The 24,112-nt window shown below is 40.0% G+C and overlaps 1 protein-coding gene across 2 annotated transcripts in view; it reads left to right on the top strand.

Annotated features, from left to right (window-relative positions):
* The window catches only part of LOC126456892 (calpain-5-like), a 282,083-nt gene that overhangs the window by 103,800 nt on the left and 154,171 nt on the right, over positions 1–24,112 (top strand). For both annotated transcript variants that reach the window (XM_050092729.1, XM_050092730.1), the window contains exons 4-5: positions 3,133–3,341; positions 16,909–17,101. In XM_050092729.1, coding sequence (XP_049948686.1) covers positions 3,133–3,341; positions 16,909–17,101 — 402 coding nt within the window. The remainder of the gene's footprint in view (positions 1–3,132; positions 3,342–16,908; positions 17,102–24,112) is intronic.

Below are 24,112 nucleotides of genomic sequence, written 5' to 3'. Positions count from 1 at the left end.
AAGTATTTTAATAGAAGAAGAAAAAAAGAAAAGACTGAAACGAGAGTCAAACCAGCAATTACCTATGTTAAGTACTACTGATTTCTTTTTCATCTGTATGTATTTCATAAGTGTATGGATAAATAATCCACTCACCAATCGACGGCAGGAGAACACACACATAAAAGGTATTAAAGTTTTCATGCTTTTGGAGCCAGTAGCTCCTTCTTCTAGCAAAGCAGCAAAAGGGTTGAAGGGGAAGGAAGATGGGTGAAGGAAAAGGACTGATGAGATTTAGGAAAAGGGGTGGAGTTCGGAAAAGTCGTGCAGAACCCCAGGACAGGGGAGACTTACCGGACGCAATGAGAAGGAAAGACTGATTGTTGGGGACTGCACCACACGAGATCTAAAAACCTGAAATCTTAAAGTGGAAGGTAGGGTAATATGCAAGAAAGAGATTTCTGCCAAAACATGATGTGCTAGTTAATAAGAGTGAAAGGCTAAGTTCATTGTGCTGGGGGGAGGGGGGAGGGGGGGCGCAAAAAATAGACAGGGGATGGGGGTGAAAAGTAGACAGGTCAGAAAATGAAAGATGTAGAAAACTAAAAAGGAGTGAAGAAAGGAACAGTTACTGTGAAGAAATGCTTATACTGAAGAATTTAATGTAAATTAATGCCAGGTGGGTGGTGAGAATTGAGGACATCTTGTAGCGCCAGTTCCCACCTGCGGAGTTCTGAGAAACTGGTGACTGTGGGAGAAGAATCAAGATGGCATGTGTGGTGAAGCTGTCACTAAGGTCATAACTGTCATGTTGTAGAGCATGCCCACAACAGGGTAGTATGTGCTGCCAGTATTAAGTCTATGCCTATGCCAATTCATCCTAACTGATAACTTGGTGGTCGTCATGCCGATTTAAAAGGGCAAACAGTGTTTGCATAACTTCTGGTATATGACTTTTTGTATGTGCGTTCTCTTGCCACCACTTGGTGAGTAGATTTTTTATCTATCCATTTACATTATATTTTCAAAAATTGATTATTTTCATTGATTTGTGTGTATTTTGTGCTTCATGGAAATGCTTGTAGAAGATGCACTGTTGTTTAAAAATTCTGCCTCAGCTGGAAATTAAACCTGGGCTGCCCACATGGCAGGCAAGCATTCTTTCACATAGGCATATGTCCCACCATAAAAATCTCCTAATTTTAGTTAGTTAAATACATCCAGAAAACTTCAAAAGTCAACCTCCTGGAGAATTTTTTAGAATTGCATCATGTGCTTTGGCAGATTGATATTTGAGCCCTGAACTTCACGTAGGTACCATAAATACAAGAAATTACAAAAATCAGATTGTTGTGTTGCGCACTTGTTAAATAATTGGATAGGACATTAACCATTTAACATAGAGTTTTTATCATGAATGTCAAAATAATAATGTGAAAAATGAAAAAAATAATTGCTCAGGAAAAGTGGATGTGTTATATCCTCCATTAAAAAAAGTAGTGATCAGAAAAGGTCAGAGATTGTTTTCCTAATGTCAAGGTCATTCTCAGAAAGTACTTATCACTTATAGTCAGAAGTAGCCATGGAGAAAGATCATTTTCAAATTTGAAGTTGATCAGAAACATGCTTTGAATGTCCACATTAGAAAACAGGCTTACACTTGGACTGCACTCGGTACTAAAAGAAACTAAATCATCAATATGTAGCTTTAATTAATATTAAGGGTAGATGCAAATCCATTATCCAGTATGATTATATAAAACTTCCATTTTAACACTGGTGTTGTCTTTCATTTTAACGCTGTTTGGGGAGGGGGGGAATATTATGTACGAATTAAATGTAAGTAAAATTTAGTTGATTGCTACATTTAATTTCATATATTGCACTTGCCTACCAAACATGTTTGCTAATAGTTACAGTATCCTCTTCCTCCTGTTTTTAAATCAAAATAATGGCATTTGCATAAATCATAAATCGCAAATCATACACTTTTTTAAATATAATTGTTCACAGCAAAACTAATAACTCATGCTGAATTTGTGAATTATTTCAATTCTTGTCATTTTTCAAACTCATCAGTACATTAAATCACGTATGTATTGAATAATAAAACATAAATGGTGCATTAAGCCTTGTATTTCAAAAAATGCTATAAAAAATTCAGGTGTAGCATGCACTACATTTTCATCTTAGGAATCTATAGATTCTAAAGACTGTTCTGACACACACTATAAATGTACTACCAAGACTACCTTAAGAAGCTCTGCTACCATTGAACATTCCCTTCAAAATTTTTCATGAAGTCAGTCATATTGGAATGACTGCAGTCTTTGTAAGTAATGTAATGAAAACACTCAGTCTATATCACAACTAATATTTATTTACTCTGGTAACTGGTTTCAGTTAAATGTGACCATTTTCAAACCACTAACATCGTGATGAAGTGTAGAGGAGGTACACAGAATTGGTGTGCATACCAAAAGGCACCAGTCAATAACTGCAACTGATTAAATCAATTGACATGAATCCAGCATGGTTAATTAAACAAAGCCATTCTCTGTTTTGTTCTGATCATTGGCCATTCTGGACGTGTGCTTATTCTCTTATGATCTTGATGTCAAGGAGTTGTTAAATCTTAAACCTCCTCTCCTCCACTTTCATTTGTGGCAGTTGCCTTCAAGTAAGAGGACTAGATGGTGCTTGTACAAAAGCAAGTTGTGGATGAAGCAGGACCACATTATCAAGGCTAATTGGGCACCTTTCATCTCCAAAGTAGCCAATCAGTATGGGAGAACGGAGCAAGCAGCAGCAGGCTATTACAAACATATGTCACCAGTGATATCTATGATAGTTGCAGCGAAGAATATGATGGTAGTAGCTTGATGGCGCATTGCTGAAGTATTTTGTCAGCCATGTGAATAGTGAATTGTCTTCTTTTGATTGTGATGATCCCATTCAAAGCTTTCTTCTTGATCTTTGTAACTAACAGACTGGATAGGAGAATGCCAACCTGTACACCAATATCATTTAGAAGCCGTTTCCTGCTAAATTGTTACATTGTTTGTACTTCAGTTAATATGTTTGTTCTGTAGAGGTACCAGATTACAATCTAAAATAACTGAAGCACTTTATCTAACATCATTGTTCTCTTAGGTTGTTCCAGATTACTCAAAACAAGAATGGAACCCAAACAAAACAGATGAATATGCAGGAATATTTCACTTTCAGTTTTGGAGGTTTGGTGAATGGGTAGATGTTGTTGTAGATGATCTTCTTCCAACTGTGAATGGTACTTTATTATTCACTCATTCAACAAAGGAGAATGAATTCTGGATTCCACTTATGGAAAAAGCATATGCAAAGTAAGTGCATGTTAGTTCTGTCACTTCATGATTTTCTTTAAATATGTTCTTTGAAAAGTATTGAGAAAACTGTTATATTGAAAAATTTGGAGAATAAAATTCAGAAAATGTACACTGTTTGAAAGTAGAAAGCTCAGAAGGGGAAATTGTGTAAACTGTCATTAGTTATGGCAGAAGGCATTCTTCTGAAGTACACAACACACACACACATTCACACAAATGTATAAGTTGTGCTTGTGTAAATGTGTTTCTATTGTCTGCATCACAAGAAGGCCTTTTGGCTGAAAGCTCACATGTTTAGCCATCTTTTTTGTGCGCCTGCCTGTGACTCGACATCTCCTGTGTATGGTGAGTAGCAATCTATCCTTTTCATAATAGTGTCGCTGTATAATATAGTCATATAAGACAACAAAAATAGCAGAACAAATTGTTGTGTTTGTTTCAGTGTTGTTCTTTAAGTTGCTTCTCTAACCACCATGCAGAGTAGAAATGTAGTTACATAAAAAAAAAAATGTGATAAAATTATATTTAATTCATTTTCTAAAATATGATTGGGTGCACATATTAAAGAATTCTTCCCAGAGCACTGGGCAGTATAAAGTTGATTTACAGTAGGAGCTTACGGTAACAAGAAGCCACAAAGCATGGTGGCTGGTATTGTCAGACTTCTCTTAATGAAAAGTTTCCTGTATTCAAAATTCTGAACTTTATATTGAGATTGAAGTAAATCAATGCATATGTGTAAGTTTCATACAGAATGTGTACATAAGGTTAATGACTACTTTATTAGGAATTGGAGTACTTAGGAACTATTGACGAGGTGAAGCACATAAGGAGGTCTTGTTGTAAGCTCATTAAATATAGGTCTCATCTTTATGTAAGGACCACTGCTGAGGAGGCAGCACAGCAATAATGCACTGGACTCACATTCAGGACAGCAGTGGTTCAGAGCTTCATCCAACCAACCACATTTGTTGTCATTGGTTATCCTAAATTCCGTAACACATTGTAGACCAAGCCAAAGCATAGCTCGGGCGACGTAGCTGTGTTCAAAAGACCACACCCATGTATATCTCACAGCGCAATTTTCTCGAAGCATGAGCCACATATTGTTTGGAAACTGGACTCATTTCGTATAAGAAAAATGTGTGGATGTCTCACCATCTGTCCCTTGACAGGTGCTGCCTTCTGTTGTCAATTTCGAGAGGTATTTAGAAGGAAATATTAGTGAACATAACGGCTAATGTCACAATTGGCTGAGCCAATATGTGATCGCACTGACATAATTTCGTGCATGTCCTTGTTAGGTTTATAACAATATTATGAAAAGGAAAGTTGCTTCTCACCATATAGTAGAGATGATGAGTCGCAGATAGGCACAACAGAAAGACTGTTCCAAATAAAGCTTTCGGCCCATAAGGCCTTTGTCAAAAATAACCGACAGAGAGACACACGCAAACGCAACTCACACACACGACAGCAGTCTAAGGCAACTGTAGCCACACTGTGAACAGCAACACTAGTGCATGATGGAAGTGGTGGCTGGATAGGGGTAAGGAGGAGGCTGGGGTGGGGAGGAAGAGGGATAGTAGGGTAGGGGTGATGGACAGTGCAGTGCTGCTAGGGAGCACACAGGGATGTAGTGGAGAGGGTGGGGCAGCTGTGTGCAGACAGGAGGTTAGACAGAGTACAGGGGTAAGGTGGGGAAATGCGGTAGCGGAAGCTGGATGGGTGAGGACAATGACTTGTGAAGGTTGAGGCCAGGGGGTATGAGCCATGAGGCAAGGGATTGGGAGCAGGGGTTGTGTAGGGATGCACGAGTACATTGTGTAGGTTCAGTGGATGGTGGTATACCACTGTGGGAGGGGTGGGAACATTAGTGGGCAGGACATTTCTCATTTGAGGGCATGATGAGAAGTAGTTGAAACCCTGGCAGAGAATGTCATTGAGTTGCTCCCGTCCTTGGTGGTACTGAGTTGTGAGGGGCAACACTCCTCTGTGGCCAGATGAGGGGACTTGGAGAGGTGGTGAGAGGCTGGAAAAATGAAGCACGGGAGATTTGTTTTTGTACAAGGTAGGGAGGATAATTACAGTCTGTGAAGGCTTCAGTGAGACCCTCGGTATATTTCGAGAGAGATCAGTCATCACTGCAGATGCGACAACCAGGGGTGGCTAGGGTGTGTGGAAGGGACTTTTTGGTATGGAACAGGTGGCAGCTGTCAGAGTGGCAGTATTGATGATGGTTAATAGGTCTGATATGAATGGAGGCCCTGATGTAGCCATCTTTGAGGTGGAGGTAAACATCTAGGAAGGTGGCTTGTTGAGTTGAGAAATACCAGCTGAAGCAAATGGGGGAGAAGTAGTTGAGGCTCTGGAGAAATGTGGAAAGGGTGTCCTCACCCTCGATCCAGATCGCAAAGATGTCATAAATGAATCTGAACCACTGCCAGATTTCTGGAGTGGGGTCACTGTTTCAAGGTTTGTACGTGGATGTATCTGATGGCTGGCAGAGTCCTTCTGCCAGGTAATCCTTGTGGTTCAAAACAACAGTGGTGGAGCCTTTGTCAGCAGGTAGGATTATAAGGTCAGGATCAGGACTGCGATGCTTTCTTTGGATGTAAGGTTAGTTTGGTTCTCCAGTCACTTCTCAAATCCTTAGGCTCATCCCAGAACCTCTCCCCAGAGTCCATCTCTTTGCTCACCCCTACCACTCCCTGCACTCCTCTCTCTTACATGCTTCCTAAAGTTCATATACCCAACCACCCAAGATGCCCCATTGTGGCCGGTTACTATGCCCCCACTGAGAGAATTTCTGCTCTCTTAGACGAACACCTTCAGCCTATTACCTGGAACCTACCCTCCTATGTAAAAGATATCAATCATTTCCTCCACTGATTCTCCACAGTTCCTGTCCCTTTACCACACGGTGCTCTGCTCATCGCTATCAATGCCATCTCCCTTTACACTAACATGCCTAATGCCCATGGCCCTACCATCTTTCCCAACACCCAATGGATTCTAAACCAAAACCTCCTTCCTAGTTGCCATGACCAACTACACTCCTGGAAATGGAAAAAAGAACACATTGACACCGGTGTGTCAGACCCACCATACTTGCTCCAGACACTGCGAGAGGGCTGTACAAGCAATGATCACACGCACGGCACAGCGGACACACCAGGAACCGCGGTGTTGGCCGTCGAATGGCGCTAGCTGCGCAGCATTTGTGCACCGCCGCCGTCAGTGTCAGCCAGTGTGCCGTGGCATACGGAGCTCCATCGCAGTCTTTAACACTGGTAGCATGCCGCGACAGCGTGGACGTGAACCGTATGTGCAGTTGACGGACTTTGAGCGAGGGCGTATAGTGGGCATGCGGGAGGCCGGGTGGACGTACCGCCGAATTGCTCAACACGTGGGGCGTGAGGTCTCCACAGTACATCGATGTTGTTGCCAGTGGTCGGCGGAAGGTGCACGTGCCCGTCGACCTGGGACCGGACCGCAGCGACGCACGGATGCACGCCAAGACCGTAGGACCCTACGCAGTGCCGTAGGGGACCGCACCGTCACTTCCCAGCAAATTAGGGACACTGTTGCTCCTGGGGTATCGGCGAGGACCATTCGCAACCGTCTCCATGAAGCTGGGCTACGGTCCCGCACACCGTTAGGCCGTCTTCCGCTCACGCCCCAACATCGTGCAGCCCGCCTCCAGTGGTGTCGCGACAGGCGTGAATGGAGGGACGAATGGAGACGTGTCGTCTTCAGCGATGAGAGTCGCTTCTGCCTTGGTGCCAATGATGGTCGTATGCGTGTTTGGCGCCGTGCAGGTGAGCGCCACAATCAGGACTGCATACGACCGAGGCACACAGGGCCAACACCCGGCATCATGGTGTGGGGAGCGATCTCCTACACTGGCCGTACACCACTGGTGATCGTCGAGGGGACACTGAATAGTGCACGGTACATCCAAACCGTCATCGAACCCATCGTTCTACCATTCCTAGACCGGCAAGGGAACTTGCTGTTCCAACAGGACAATGCACGTCCGCATGTATCCCGTGCCACCCAACGTGCTCTAGAAGGTGTAAGTCAACTACCCTGGCCAGCAAGATCTCCGGATCTGTCCCCCATTGAGCATGTTTGGGACTGGATGAAGCGTCGTCTCACGCGGTCTGCACGTCCAGCACGAACGCTGGTCCAACTGAGGCGCCAGGTGGAAATGGCATGGCAAGCCGTTCCACAGGACTACATCCAGCATCTCTACGATCGTCTCCATGGAAGAATAGCAGCCTGCATTGCTGCGAAAGATGGATATACACTGTACTATTGCTGACATTGTGCATGCTCTGTTGCCTGTGTCTATGTGCCTGTGGTTCTGTCAGTGTGATCATGTGATGTATCTGACCCCAGGAATGTGTCAATAAAGTTTCCCCTTCCTGGGACAATGAATTCACGGTGTTCTTATTTCAATTTCCAGGAGTGTATATCACCACCCAAAATTACTTCTCCTTTGAAGGCATTACCTACAAACAAATCCAGGGTACGGCTATGGGCACCCACACAGCAGCATCCATGCCAACGTATTCATGGGCCATCTAGAGGAATCCTTCCTATACACCCAGAATCCTAAAACCTTCACCTGCTTAAAATTCATTGATGACATCTTTGTGATCCGGATCAAGGGTGAAGACACTATCCAGATTCCTCCAGAACGTCAACTACTTCTCCCTCATTTCTTCACCTAGTGCTGCTCAACCCAACAAGCCACCTTCATAGATGTTGACCTCCACCTCAAAGATGGCTACATCAGTACCTCCTTCCACATCAAACCTACTTACCACCAGCAATACTTCCACTTTGACAGCTGCCACCTGTTATATACCAAAATGTCCCTTCTGTACATACTAGCCACCTGTGGTTGTCGCATCTGCAGTGATGGGCAGTCTCTCTCGAAATATACCAAGGGTCTCGCTGAAGCCTTCACAGACTGTAATTATCCTCCCAACCTTGTACAAACACAAATTTCCTGTGCCTTACCTTTCCAGTCTCCCACCATCTGCCAAAGTCCCACCGTCCGGCCACAGAGGAGCATTCCTCTCATAACTCAGTACCACCCAGGACTGGAGCAACTCAATTACGAGTACATTTTCCGTAAAGGTTTCAACAACCTCTCGTCGTCCCTTGAAATGAGAAATGTCCTACCCACTATCATTCTCACCCCTCCCACAGTGGTATTCCACTGTCTGCCAATCTTGCACAATATACTCATACATTCCTACACAACCCTTGCTCCCAACCCCTTACCTCATGGCTCATATGCCTCTAGTAGACCTAGACATAAGTCCTGTCCCATAGAGCCTCCCACCACCACAGACTCCAATCCAATCATGAACATCACCTATCCCATCAAAGGCAGGGCTACCTGTGAAACCAGTCATGTGATCTGCAAGCTAAGCTGCAATGACTGTACTGCATTCTATGTGAGCATGACAAACAACAAGCTGTCTGTCCGCATGAATGGCAACCTACAAACTGTGGCCAAGAAACAAGTGGATCACCTGGTTCTGAGCACACTGCCAAACATGACATCCTTCATTTCAATGACTGCTTCACAGCCTGTGCCATATGGATCCTTCCCACCAACACCAGCTTTTCTGAATTGCACAGGTGGGAACTTTTCCTGCAATATATCCTACATTCCCGTAACCCTCCTGGTCTCAACCTTTGCTAGTCATTTTCCTCACCCATCCAGCCTCCCTGTTCCCATTGCAGCACTATACAGTCCTCATTCCACCATTGCACCCAGTCTTTTTACTTCTCTCCTTTTCCACTACCCCCTCTTGATCTCTCCCCTGTCTTCCGTCTAACCTCCTGACTGCACATTGCTGCCCTACATTTTCCACACCGTACCTGCTTGCTGCCTAGCAGCACTGCACTGTCCGCCACCCCTACCTTACTATTCCTCTTGGGTTGTCCCTACCTGGAAATCTGAATGGTGTGCTATTTTATCTTTGGAATATTTTACCCAAAAGGATATCATCATCATTAAACTAGAAATTAGAGCGGTATGTTCTCAAGAAATCTAACAGCTGTTGGTTCCCTTGTTTTCATCTGTTTGCAGTATCAAAGTATCAGTGCCACATTTGTTGATGTGACTAGGTCTGATCAGCCAAACATCCAGACTTGCTCTTGCAACTAATGAAAAGGCAGTTGCCCCTCTACAGGGATTGGATGCTAGTCTGATCTCTAGAGATACCCCTGCAGTGTATTTGCACCTATGCTACAACTATCTGTATCACTGAGGCACATAAGCCACCCTATATGGCAAGTTTCATGGTTCATGGAGGGATTTCACTGTAACTATACGATTCTGAAAGAAGGCAAGCTAATCTTGAAACTTCAAGCAGGCATGGTAGTTGCAAAGGAAGAGGTATCATAATTCCAATCTGCAGTTTGCAGCGGTACCTTTATGACTATAGTGAGATTATATTTCAAGCCATATTACGTCAGTGAAAAGATCCATGCAATCTACAGTTCTGATCCAGAGACTTGTTTGATACTGCTCTCCATGCTACTTTATACTGTGCAAGCTTCTTCATCTCCAAGTAACTACTGCAACCTACGTTCTTCTGAGTCTGCTTAGTGTATTCATCTCTTGGGCACCCTGTATGATTTTTACCATCCACGCTACCCTCCAATACTAAACTGGTGATCCTTTGATGTCTCAGTGTGTGTCCTACCAATTGATCCTTTCTTCTAGTCAAGTTGTGCCACAAATTCCTCTTCTCCCCTATTTTATTCAGTACCTTCTCATTAGTTACATGAGCTACCCATCTGATTTTTAGCATTCTTCTGTAGCACTACATTTCGGAAGCTTCTACTCTCTTCATGTCTAAACTACTTATCATCAATGTTTCACGTCCATACATGGCTGCACTCCATACAAATACTTTCAGAAAATACTTTCTGACACTTAAATTTATATTTGATGTTAACAAATTTCTCTTCTTCAGAAATGCTTTCTTTGCCATAGGTAGTCTACATTTTATATCCTCTCTGCTTAGACCATCATCAGTTATTTTGCTCCCCAAATAACAAAACTCATTTACTACTTTAAGTGTCTCACTTCGTTATCTAATTCCCTCAGGATCATCAGATTTAATTCAACTACATTCCATTATCCTCATTTTGCTTTTGTTGATGTTCATTTTATATCCTCCTTTCAAGCCATTGACCGTTCTGTTCAACTGCTCTTCCAGGTCCTTTGCTGTCCCTGACGAAATTGCAATGTCTTTGGCAAACCTCAAAGTTTTATTTCTTCTCCCTGGATTTTAATTCCTACTCCAAATTTTTCTTTTGTTTCCTTTACTGCTTGCTCAATATACAGATTGAATAACATTGGGAATAGGCTACAACCCTGTCTCACTCTCTTCTCAATGACTGCTTACCTTTCATACCCCTCGACTCTTACAACTACCATCTGGTTTCTGTATAATTTGAAAATTTTTTTTGCTACCTGTATTTTACTCCTGCCACCTTCAAAATTTGAAAGAGAGTATTGAAATCAACATTGTCAAAGGCTTTCTCTAAGTCTATAAATGCTAGAAACATAGCTTTGCCTTTACTTAATCTATCTTCTAAGATAAATCATAGGGTCAATATTGCATTACATGTTCCAACATTTCTGCTGCATCCAAACTGATCTTCCCATAGTTTTTCCATTCGTCTGTAAAGTATTCGTGTTGGTATTTTGAAGCCGTGACTTATTAAACTGATAACTTGGTGATTTTCACACCTGTCAACACCTGCTTTCTTTGGGGTTAGAATTATTATATTCTTCTTAAAGTCTGTGGATATTTCACCTATGTCATACATCTTGCTCACCAGATGGTTGTTTTGACAGGGCTGGCTCTCCCAAGGCTATCAGTAGTTCTAATGGAATGTTGTCTACTCCTGGGGCCTTGTTTTGACTTAGGTCTTTCAGTGCTCTGTCAAACTCTTCATGCAGTATCATATCTCCCATTTCATCTTTATCTATGTCCTCTCCCATTTCCATAATATTACCCTCAAGTACATTACCCTTGTATAGACCCTATTTATACTCCTTCCACCTTTCTGCTTTCCCTTCCTTGCTTAGAACTGGTTTTCCATCTGAGCTCTTGATATTCATACGAGTGGTTCTCTTTTCTCCAAAGATCTCTCTAATTTTCCTGTAGCCATTATCTATCTTACCCCTAGTGATATATGCCTTACATCCTTACATTTGTCCTCTAGCAATCCCTGCTTAGCCATTTTGCACTTCCTGTCGATCTCATTTTTGAGACGTTTGTATTCCTTTTTGCCTGCTTCATTTACTGCATTTTTATATTTTCTCCTTTCATCAATTAAATTCACTATCTCCTCTGTTACCCAAGGATTTCTACTATCCCTCTTTCTTTTACCTATTGGATCCTCCACTGTTTCATCTCTCAAAGCTACCCAATCTTGTTCTACTATATTTCTTTCTCCCATTCTTGTCAATTGTTCCCTAATGCTCTCTCTGAAACTCTCTACAACCTCTGGTTCTTTCAGTTTATCCAGATCCCATCTCCTTAAATTCCTAACTTTTTGCAGTTTCTTCAGTTTTAATCTACAGTTCATAACCAGTAAATTGCAGTCCCAGCCCACATCTGCCCCTGAAAATACCTTACGATTTAAAACCTGCTTCCTAAATCTCTTATTATATAGTCACTCAGAAAACTTCCAGTGTCTCCAGGTCTCTTCAACATATACAGCCCTCTTTCATGATCCTTAAACTAAGTGTTAGCGATGATTAAGTTATGCTCTGTGCAAAATTCTACCAGGCAGCTTACTCTTTCGTTCCTTACCTCCAGTCAATATTCACCCTCTACTTTTTCTTCTCTTCCTTTTCCTACTACCAAATTCCAATACCCCATGACTTTTAAATTTTCATCTCCCTTCACTATCTGAATAATTTCTTTTGTCTCATCATACATTTGTTTGACCTCTTCATCGTCTCATCTGCATAGCTAGTTGGCATAAAACTTGTACTCATGTGGTAGCCAAGGGCTTTGTGTCTATCTTGGCTACAATAATGCTTTCAGCTTGTAGCATTCCTTTATTCATTGTTAAACCTACTCCTGCATTACCTGTATTTGATTTTGTATTTATAACCCTGTATTCACCTGACCAGAAGTGTTGTTCCTCCTGCCACCAAACTTCATTAATTCCCACTATATTTAACTTTAACCTATCCATTTCCCTTTTTAAATTTTCTAACCTACCTGCCTGATTAAAGGATCTGACATTCCTGTGATCTGTAGAACGTCAATTTTGTTTCTCCTGATAATGATGTCCTCCTGAGTAGTTCCCACCCGGAGATCTGAATGGGGGACCATTTGATCTCCGGAATATTTTATCCAAGAGGACACCATCATCATTTACTCATTCAGTAACGCTGCATGCCCTCGGGAAAAATTATGGTTGTAGTTTCCCCTTGCTTTTAGCTGTTTGCAGTACTAACATAGCAAGGCCATTTTGGGTAATGTTACAAGGCCAGATAAGTCAATCAACTGTACTGTTGCCCCTGCAACTACTGAAAAGGCTGCTGCCCCTCTTCAGGAACAACACTTTTGTCTCGCCTCTCAACAGATACCTCTCCGTCGGGGTTGCACCTATGGTATGGCTCTCTGTATCACTGAGACAAGCAAGACGCCTCACCAACGGCAGTTCTGGCAGATAAAGTCTAGACTTCTGATAGATAAAATCTAGATATCTGCAGTAGCTTCAGTGCTTCGGAGAATGTGGACGGAAGCATTCAGGCAACCCAGTAAATTGAGTCTGACAGCACAGTGTATAAGCTGCAAACTAAAGCTAAAAACAAAGGGTTTATAAGATGAAGCAGCTCTTATTGCTGGGTAATAGTAATGGGAGAGGAACATCAGAAGTGGTACATAACTAAATGGGTAATTATTACCAAGTAGCGTGTAATTTGAAGCAAACTGCAGGGTCAGCAAAGTAATGTTTGATTCAGGCTCTGTGAGGAAACATCTTTACAAAGACAGCCATGTAATTCTGATCAAGAGATTGGGCAACAGTATAGATCCTCAACCTTTAGTTATACAGTTGAGAATGGCATCAGGCACATAAGTGAGAATATTCTCCACAAATGCGAATATAGAATCAGTCTTTGTGTGTTATGACATTCCTTGGGTGAAACATAAAGTAGAATGTACTAGTAAAGAGCTTGATAAGCTACTGAGGAGAGATGGACTTTATTAACACATTGTTGTGGCCGATGCATACCATACCATCCCATCCCACCCAGTCATGTTTCGTGTGGTGGGGTTTCCTTGTGAATTCATCTGGTAATAGGTTAACTGCACAATTGATTCCCAGCAGTATCAGGCCTATCCCAATATTTTCCTCTGGTTTTAGTAGGCCCTTTTTTTTAAAAAAAAAAAAGGGGAAAATTCATCTGAAAGATAGAGTTTCCGAGTAAATATACAATAAAACTGCTTACACTTTCCAGCAGACTGACCCAAAAACTGTGAAAGGCAAGTAAGTGTAAAATACAGGAAATCATAGGAAACACAACACGCAAAATGAATAAACTACTGCTATTGTCATTCTCTTTATATTGTTCAAAATATGAAATTAAAACAATTTAAATTTTGGTTATTTAAAAAAACTGCAATAATTAAATGTTTTTGTTTCTTTCTAATGGTAATTAGGTCTACTGTTTCTCCACAGTATACAAAGCATCAGTCACAAAGGCAGTGACAAAGCGGTGACACGCAAAAAGACATGTGCAGGTTTCGGTTGTCGTTCCAGTTGTGTCAAAAAAAGTTGGTGGGTGAAAAAGAGGGCAGAAATTGTCATCATGGTACGGAACAGCGTGAGGAGGAATGTTTACATCTGATATCATGTTGTATCACCTAAGATTGCACGCCTAGTAGGGATTAGAGTATTTCATACAGAAGTAATGACAATTCATGAAAGCCAATTATAAAGACAGCCATCTTCAAAAGTGGGTATTTATTTGTCTAAATTACGGTGAAAATAAATTAATGTTCTAATACAACACAATGAGCAGAAGGAAGGTTGCTACTAGTCACTATCATCAGATCATGATTATCATTACGGCAGTGACTTAGCATACTTTCCCATCCTTTGAAATACTGAAAATCTATAATACAAGTAGCTATGACCCAACCACTGCCAAAAAAACTCTTGCTTACCATGCTAATGCTACATTACATAATCAATAATTCTGTGTACAATCTAAGTTTTCTGCTTTGTTCCCAGGCTGACTTTGAGCAGGAATATATTGCTCTTTTTGCAGAAATCTGAATAAAAGTCGGTGTTAAAGGTCATGATACCCCCAAAGAAAACTTAAGATGTGAGAAGGGTTGTAACAGAATTGTTAATGATAGGAAAGCATTGTACTGAGAGAATAGGACTTCTGTTGAGACCACAACAATGACTGTAAAAAGAGGAAAAACATAAAATGTGGGAACATAAAAACAGGGTTTTACTGTAGTTACATTTAGAAAAGCAAAATAATACTTTCAAAACAAATCCATGTACCTGAAAGAATACTTTTGTATCAGACCATAAGATGCTTGACAAATAAAAATGATGAACTTTTAAGATGAGGAAAGGTAGCTGAAAGGCCCAAGGAAATGTCAACAAATGTTTTGCACCTGTCAGATGTCAGTGGAAATCATTGCAATGAAAGCATACATCAAAATGGATACAAGATTAATATATTGTTGTAAAGCCAGCAAAAGTATACGAGAAATGGTTAGATATAAAAAAAACTGTTATTTTCTGTGATTTTGCATAACCTTTTGCTTGTGTAAAATACATTCTACATGGGAATCTTCCATTTTATGGTATTAGTGGCATTCGTCTTACATGGATGGAATCTTACCTTCATAATTGATGGTCACATTGACATACTGCAGTAAAATTAAATGGAGAATTGGAGAATATAAGATACGGGATCCTGCAAGATTTGGTACTGGACTGGTCAAAAATTGTGGCATTTGATAATGGCACAAGTACCCAAATCAAGGATCAAAATTTGACTCTCCTGAGAGAGAGAGAGAGAGAGAGAGCGGGTGGGCAGGGGGGGGGAGGGGGGGGGGGAGGCATACGTTCTGAAAGAATAAGTTGCTTATATATCAACTAGCTAATTACAGTCATGTAATTCAATATTTACAACAACTGTCACTGACCTTTTGTATTGATATAAAATATGCCTCTATTTAAAAGAAAATGTTCTGACTGATTCACTAACTAGTCATTGCCCAGCTCAAATAACTAAGGACAGAAACTTGAAATTTGGAGAGGGTGTTAATCGTATACAGTAGGCATAATTTAAGAAGGGATTTTTCAAAATTCCACCCCTAAGGGAGTGACTCGGGTGATGAATTGTTTTATGAAAATATTTCATTATATTATGAAAAGGAAATGGAAAGTAGCTACTCACCACATAGCAGAGAAGGAGTGTCACTGTCGTCAACCATCCACTCCAACCCATTCCCACTGCAGCACCACACAGCTGTCATCCCAACATTACGCTCAGTCTTTTTACTTTTCTCCTTTTCCACTACTTCCCCTGCCCCCTCCCCCCCCCCCCTCCCGTGCCCCCTGTCCTCTGTCTAACCTGCAGCACTTCACACTCTGCCATCCTCACCATACCATCCCTCCCCCTCCCCACCCCACCTCGGCCATGCCCACACCCAGTCGCCACTCCCATCAGGAACTGACGATACTGCTCGCAGTGTGGTTTAAGTTTCCTGAGACTGACTGCAGTTTTGTGTGATGTGTGTGTGTGTGTGTGTGTGTGTGTGTGTGTGTGTCTATTGTTGACGAAGGCCTTAATGGCTGGAAGGTTTATTTGTGACAGTCTTTTTGTTGTGCCTATCTGCGACTGAGCATCTCCGCTATATGGTGGGTAGCAGCTTTGCTTTTCATGATATTGTTACATTCCATCCTTGATTTTCCATTGTTTGATTTCATTATATTAAACTTTTTAAAGATAAATCTATGGAAATTGGTGGTATACTGTTCGGTTAGGTGTAAATAAAGAACTGTTTGTTAGGGGATGAAATTTTCTGTGAAAATATCACCACCAGAACTTGACAGGCAGGATTAACAAAAACCTCCAACTCAGCTGCTGATCAGTTTTTGGTCAGAAATATGTTCAAAAAAAGACCATGCTTCTATGGCCTTAATTAGCATGAAAAGTTTAGAAGGTGTTGCAATTTGTGGACAAAATCAATGTTTAACTGTCCCAGCTTCATCAGAAGTTCATAGAAAAAGAAGTGATTCTTTACTATATTAACTTTTCATTCAGCCTAATACAGGTATATGTTTATAAAATTATTTTTGTTTTAATTACTACACAAATCCAAGCAAAGCAGGAGGCACCAAGCTAGTTTATAATAATGTCAATATCAGTATACTTAATTGTTTAGCTATTACTTATTATTTTTATATATTAATCCTTCCAATATAAAGTAGAGACAGAAACACCAGTAATATGAATAACTTATTACAGGCTACATGGCTCATACGATGGTCTTCATGGGGGACATATGGCTGATGCCCTAGTGGATTTCACAGGGGGTGTATCAGAAATTATAGACATGAGAGCAAATGAGTATGCTGACAGTCATGATAAACGTTTATCACTATTTGATGTACTTTCTGCTGAAATGAGAAATCATTCCTTGGTGTGTGCTGCATGTACAGTAAGTGCAGATGAATTTATTAATTTAGTTTTGTTACATTCCGTCATACATTTTCACTGTTTTTGGCTTCAATATACAAAGGTAGTAGACAAATGTTAGCATACTTAACACCATGCTTGCACACATTAGAACTAGCACATATGTTTCCCACCAACCTTTCATCTCTATTGAAACAAACCATATGGCTGTTATTATTACATCTTCAATGTTCAGTATTAAGAAATATATAATGTAACTAAGCAGCCATCTTCTAAATCTAATTTTAAATTCTATTAAACAGAACAGATAAATGTAGCTGAGACTCAGACGAGCTAATACTTTTTCAAGCTGAGAAATATTTTTATAAAGAAGAATAATAGCAGTTAATACATATTGCAGAGCACATAGACCAAATGCCACAAATGGAAAAGACTGTGAAAAACTTGCTATAGCTAACATGCGTGAAAGAAGAAATAGGAACCAGTACAAAGCTGAAACACACATTCCCATGGGATCATCAAGTTCTGATCCTGTTTTCTGCAGCTTTTCTTCTGATGAGAGTGATGAAACTGTACTCCTAAATTGAGTAGGAACAGTCTCAAGAGTTTGAGATGCTTGTAGGGAACGTATTATGAAATTTTGCTGATGTTTGTTAACTAGTATTGGTGGTGGAGGTGCTTCTTCTTCAGGAGGCCTTAAAGAAAGGTAATCACTTTGCACAGTTTGCTCATTTGACAAGTGATGCACAGAGAGTGTTTCTTGTGAACCAGAAAGCTCCAAATACCTATCCTCATGGCTAATATGGGATTCCTGATCCTCACTAGAACTGTCACCTGAGTGTCTGTCATTTTGTTGTGAGATGTCTTGCTTTGATAAAGGACCATTTTTTGGCTGTAGATATGGAGTTGAAGTTTCACTGTCACTCAGTTCACAGTCATGTGTATATTGTTGATATTCAGTTTCCTGCTGTTTTGTGTCTTCGACTCTTGAAATGTTTTCCCAGAATGATTCAGGAAAAATGGTAGTCTGACCTTTGTCTTTAGTGAAATTGTCACCTTCTTTTGCTTCAGATCCATTGGTTTCCATACCTTTACGTATTTTTTTGTTGTGGTCATCTTGCTGCAGCCAGTTTTTTAAAGACCATGGCTTACTTCGACCAAGTACTTTCTGGCTTTCAAATAATTGGAATGATGCTACAGTTGATGATAAGATCAGAAGAGATGAAATTATGCACGTCACATGCATATAATCTGTGGAAAAGCAAACAACCAATTAGTGGTGGTAACTCATTGTAGCATTTTAATGAGTACCAGAGATTTTTAATTTGTAATGAGGTTAGTGTGGCCAATTTCTTTGCTATTCTAACTGAATAAAGTTCTGAATTAATGTCATGTGTGTAGTAAGTTGCAATTTCTCAAAATTAAGACATTATAAACTTCATCATTTAAGTTATGTTTGTATTTTGGGCAATCTATACATCATGTGGCATGTATTCTTATTATGTCGATCTATACTTACAGAATGTTAAAACAAAACAAAATTATTAACTTTTTAATTATTTTCTTATCAGTATCAACTAGTACTTACAATACAAAAATCACAGAACTGATACTTCAGAGCAATTGAATGTACTGTTTTGTGCATGTGTAGTCACAAGTGATTTAGAGAAACTGAATCAATAATTTAGAAAAAAATTTCTTATTTCTTCCTTGGTGTTGAAGTATTCGTTAATTCAGACTGTAATGCAATGTCAACAAAAATAAATACTTCAACTTATTCACTATATACTAGATCATTTGTATACAACAAGAATAAACATGAAACTAGTATTTTCATAATACATCTGTAATACAATAACATTTGTCAACATTGTGGAAGTTATTGTTTTTAATTGAGTCTTTGGAAGAGGATGCTTTGTTGTGTTCATATCGTATAAGAAAATAGGAATGCTGGCAATATGCTGTGAACAACATAGTGAACATATTGTAGTAGTCAAGATAGATGTGAAGCCAACACCCATTACAGCAATGATAGTTTATTGCCTACAAGCACTGCATATGTTAAAGAGAGTGAATGGAATTATTATGAGATACAAGAACTAAATCATATTGTTAAGGGAGAGGCAAATTTTACTGTGAGAGTGGACTGGAATTTGATAGGAGGTACAGGAAGAGAAAGAAAAATAGTTGGATAACATGCACGAAAAGGGGAGCTACCATGTAGAATTTTGCACAAAGCACAATTTAACCCTAGCAGTACCAATGGAGGGGAGGAGTACTTTATGTGCAGCTTTTGAAAATATTGCAATGAGGCTATGTACTCTATATTTATAAATTTTGAAAGGAAATATTTATTGTTTTTAATGAAATCTTCTACCGGATTCAATAATTGTTTTAAATTTTTAGTTAAACTTCAACAAAAAATTTATTCTTCTTAGTAGATGGGACTTTTCACACCAATTTTCAGTTTCTGGACTGTACTTACACACACTATCTCTTTAAAAAGTGAATCATTTATAAAAGTCAACAAGAATTAATGTAATAATTTTTTCATAATGCGGGGCCACAGTCATAATATATTTCTTTAAAGTCAGTGCCACCATTAGACTGTTGTTCATTTACAGTGTTACATTTACACTTACACAATCATGATTTCGGCTCCAAAGTGCCATTATCAAGTCTTTTAAATTGCCTGAGATGGTGTACTCAGTAATGAAATAAAGCAGTAGGCTCTGCCAGAAATATTGACTCTTAGGCAATGTGTCTAATAGTGTATTTTAATATGACAGCATGCCATCTTAGGCAATGTATAACACTTAAAACACTTGATAATGGCACTTTGAAGCCGAAATCATGATTGTGTAACTGCAAATGTAACACTGTAAATAAACAAGTCTAATGGCGGTACTGACTTTAAAGAAAGAATTAATGTAATTTGCATTTTGTTATGGTCATAATGTAAACCCCCCTCCCCCACCTTAGCCAACTCCCTCCAACCCTCTCACCCTGCTTGATAGTTCACATTACTGGTATTGCTAAGAGTGTGCTAAAAGATATTTTCAATTTCTGGACCCTACTTACACATCAGCACCTCTTTAAAAAGTATGTTATTAATACAAGTCAATAACAATTGCATTTTTTTGCGTAAAGTTTGTCCCTCAGCCATACTGCCGATGGTAGTACACATAATTGAAAATGCATTGGTATTGCTAGGGTTAATCAGTGCAGGCACTTGTTTTAAGACTTACGAAAGAAGGCTGCATATGTGGATGAGGCTTACAGTAAGACCCTCAAAGATTTAAGATAGATAACATAGTGGTAAAATGGTGATGTTGAAACCAGATTTCAAACTGCAGGGGCAGATGTGGAATCTGACCATAATTTATTAGACATAAACTACAGATTACAACTGAAAAAATTCAGAAAATCAGGAAATTAAGGTGATGGGACTTAGATAAATTGGAAGAACCAGGTTGTTGAGAATTTCAAAGGGAGCGCTAGGTGACAAATGACAAAAAATGGGAAACGAATACGGTAAGAGGTGAGCTGGTTACTTTGAGAAATGAAATAGTGAAGACAGCGAAGGATCAAAAAGGTAAAAAGCAAATGCCTTCTTGAAGACCTTGGATATTGCAGGAGATGTTAAATTTGATTGATGAAAGAAGAAAATAAGAAGCTACAGTAAATGAAGCAGACAAAAGGGAATGGAGATACCTAAAAAATGAAAGTGATGGTGAATGCAGGAATGACTAGGAGTGAAATATTACACTGCAGAAACATGCATGACTTTGGGTATGATTGATGCTGTGTATAGGAAAATTAAAGAAATCCTCGGAGGAAAGAGGAGAAGTTGTATGAACTTAGAAGCTCAGATGGCAAAACAATATTCAGCAAAGAAGGAACGATGAAAGGCAGAAGGAGTATCTCGAAAGACTACACAAAGGAATCAATCTTGCAGGCAATATTATGGAAAGGGAAGATAAAGAAGATGAAGATGAGATGGGATGGAGAATTTGACAGAACACTCAAAGAGCAAAGTTTAAAAAAAGCCCCAGAGTAGATGACACTCCCTCAGAATTATTGAGATACTTGGGAGAGCAACTCCTGGCAAAACTGTTCCACTTGGTATGTAAGATATATGAAACAGATGAATTACCCTCAGATTCCAGGAAGAATCTAATAATTCCTGTCCCAAAGGAGGCAGGTGCTGGCTATTATGAATACTACCAAACCACCAGTTTAATAAGTCATGTTTGCAAAACATCAACACAAATTATTTACAGAAGAATGGAAAGACTGTTAAAAACTGACTTCAGGGGAGATCAGTTTCGGTACTGGAATATTTAGGAGCAGATGAGGCCTTTGACATTTCTTATAATGCAAACCTACAATTATAGCATTTATAGATGTGGAGAGCTTTTGACAGTATTAGAGGATTACACTGTTTGAAATTCTGGGGGTAATAGGGATAAAATACAGAGAGAAAAACATTATATACAGCTTCTGCAGAAACCAGAATGCAGTCATAACACTCAAAGGAAATGAAAGGGAAACACTGGTTGAGAAGGGAGTGAAATGACACTGCAGGCTATCCCCCATGTTTTTCAATCTGTACATCAAGCAAGCAATAAAGCAAGCTAAGAAGAAATTTTGAAAGGAAATTAAAGTTTGGGGAGTGATAAAAACTATGAGATTTGCCAGTGACTTTGTAATTCTGCCGGAGACAGCAATAGGCTGATGATGACCAAAGTACACACATCAAAAAAAAAAGTTTTGCGTCACCCCAGCTACCAGAACTCCTGAAGATAGACGTTGACTGCGGATATTGTATCACAGACACAGTCCCTTAGACTGTTCAGAGATGTCACTAAATCCACCCACAGATGTAAACAACCATATATGAGCAGCGCCTATTAGACGGAGGGGGTCCGGCAGGTGATCAGTTCCAGTAATTCCACTGGAAAGGAAGTTCTCAACTTGTGTTGTCTGTAGTTAAACCATGCCTAGACAGTCAGTACCACAGTTTGACCACATCAGTATTGTTACTTTGTGCCAGGAAGGGCTCTCAACAAGGGAAATGTCAAGGCATCTCGCAGTGAACCAAAGCGATGTTGTTTGGACATGGAGGAGATACAGAGAAACAGTAACTGTCGGTGACATGCCTCGCTCAGGCCGCCCAAGGGCTACTACTGCAGTGGATGACCACTACCTACGGATTATGGCTCGGAGGAACCCTGGCAATGCCACCATGTTGAATAATGCTTTTCTTCCTGCTGCAGGACATCGTGTCATGACTCAGACTGTGCGCAAAGGCTGCATGATGCGCAACTTCACTCCCGACGTCCATGGCAAAATCCATATTTGCAACCACACCATACAGGGCGGTACGGAAGGGCTCAACAACATACCGAATGGACCGCTCAGAATTGGCATCATGTTCTCTTGACATGTTTGGAGGCAATTTGGTCAGGCTGAACGCCTTAGACACCCTGTCCAGAGAGTGCAGCAAGGTGGAGGTTCCCTGCTATTTTGTGGTAGCATTATGTGGGGCCAACGTACGCAGCTGGTGGTCATGGGAGGTGGCATAACGGCTATACAATACGTGAATGCCATCCTCCGACTGGTAATGCAACGGCATCGGCAGCATATTGGCAAGACATTGGTCTTCATGGATGACAATTCGTGCCCCCATCGTGATCGTGCACATCTTGTCAATGACTTCCTTCAGGATAACGACATCACTCGACTAGAGTGGCCAGCATGTTCTCCAGACATGAAACCTATCGGACATGTCTGGGATAGATTGAAAATAGCTGTTTATTGACGAAGTGAGGGATCTATGCCGAATCGCCATTGAGGAGGGGGACAATCTTGACCAACAGTGCCTTGATGAACTTGTGGATAATATGCCATGACAAATACAGGCATGTGTCAAGGCAAGAGGACATGCTACTGGGTATTGGAGGTACCGGTGTGTACAGAAATCTGGACCACTACCTCTGAAGGTCTCCCTGTATGGTGGTACAACATGCAATGTGTGGTTTTCATGAGCAATAAAAAGGGCAGAAATGATGTTTATGTTGATCTCTGTTGCAATTTTCTGTACAGGTTCCGGAACTCTCGTAACTGAGGTGATGAAAAAAAAATTTTTATGTGTATACATAAGATATAAAATATGGAGTGGCTATAACAAGGAAAGTATTTTTGAAAAAGATGAATTTGATAACATATGATATAAAGAATCATCTTGCTCAGGGCTGAAAGCTCCTGTTGATGTTTTTTTCTGTATTTTCCAATTTAAAAAAAGTTATATAAATTAATGTATTAAGTAGTCTTTTATGAAGGTATTTTCCCAGAGTGTAGCCTTGTACAGAACTGGAATGTGGATGATAGGCAGTTCAGACAAGAATTCAGTAAAAGCTTTGAAATGTGGTACCATAGAAGAATGCTGAATATTAGGTTGGTAGATAGGATAACTAATGAAGAGATATGAATCAAATCAGGGAGAAAACAAATTTGTAGCATAACTTGATTAAAAGAATGGACCAGTTGATAGAACACATCCTGAGGCATCAAGTGATAATCAGTTTTGTGATGGAAGGAAGTGTGTGTCTATGTGGGGGGGGATTTCCATTTTGTAGAAGAACTTCAAAGTTTGTTTACAATTAGCAATATCATATGGATAAACATTTAGTAGTTATGCAAAAGTGGAGAGCCTTGCACAGGAGAGACTAGTGTGGAGAACACCAGTCAGTCATCTGATTTATGATCACAACAACATCTTGAAATTTTTAAGTTTTTAAAAATTACTTTATTTAATGTAGTCCTTATAATATGAAATCAATTATAGAACTATGCAAGTCTACACTGTTTTTTTGACCATGCAATATTTTGTTTCATTTTTTATCTTGACTGCTTTGATTTTTAGACGTTTTCTTGAAAAAACTGCTATTGACGAGGGATGGAAATTTTTCCTTGTTGAGTTTTGGCATGTTATACCCATTTTTCAGTAAACTTCTTGCAAGATTCTCTT

The sequence above is a fragment of the Schistocerca serialis genome, chromosome 2 (genome assembly GCF_023864345.2).
Source record: "Schistocerca serialis cubense isolate TAMUIC-IGC-003099 chromosome 2, iqSchSeri2.2, whole genome shotgun sequence".
Classification (NCBI taxonomy): domain Eukaryota; kingdom Metazoa; phylum Arthropoda; class Insecta; order Orthoptera; family Acrididae; genus Schistocerca; species Schistocerca serialis.
Note: the sequence above shows the minus strand (reverse complement) of the source record. Positions and strands in the feature narration are given on the sequence as shown.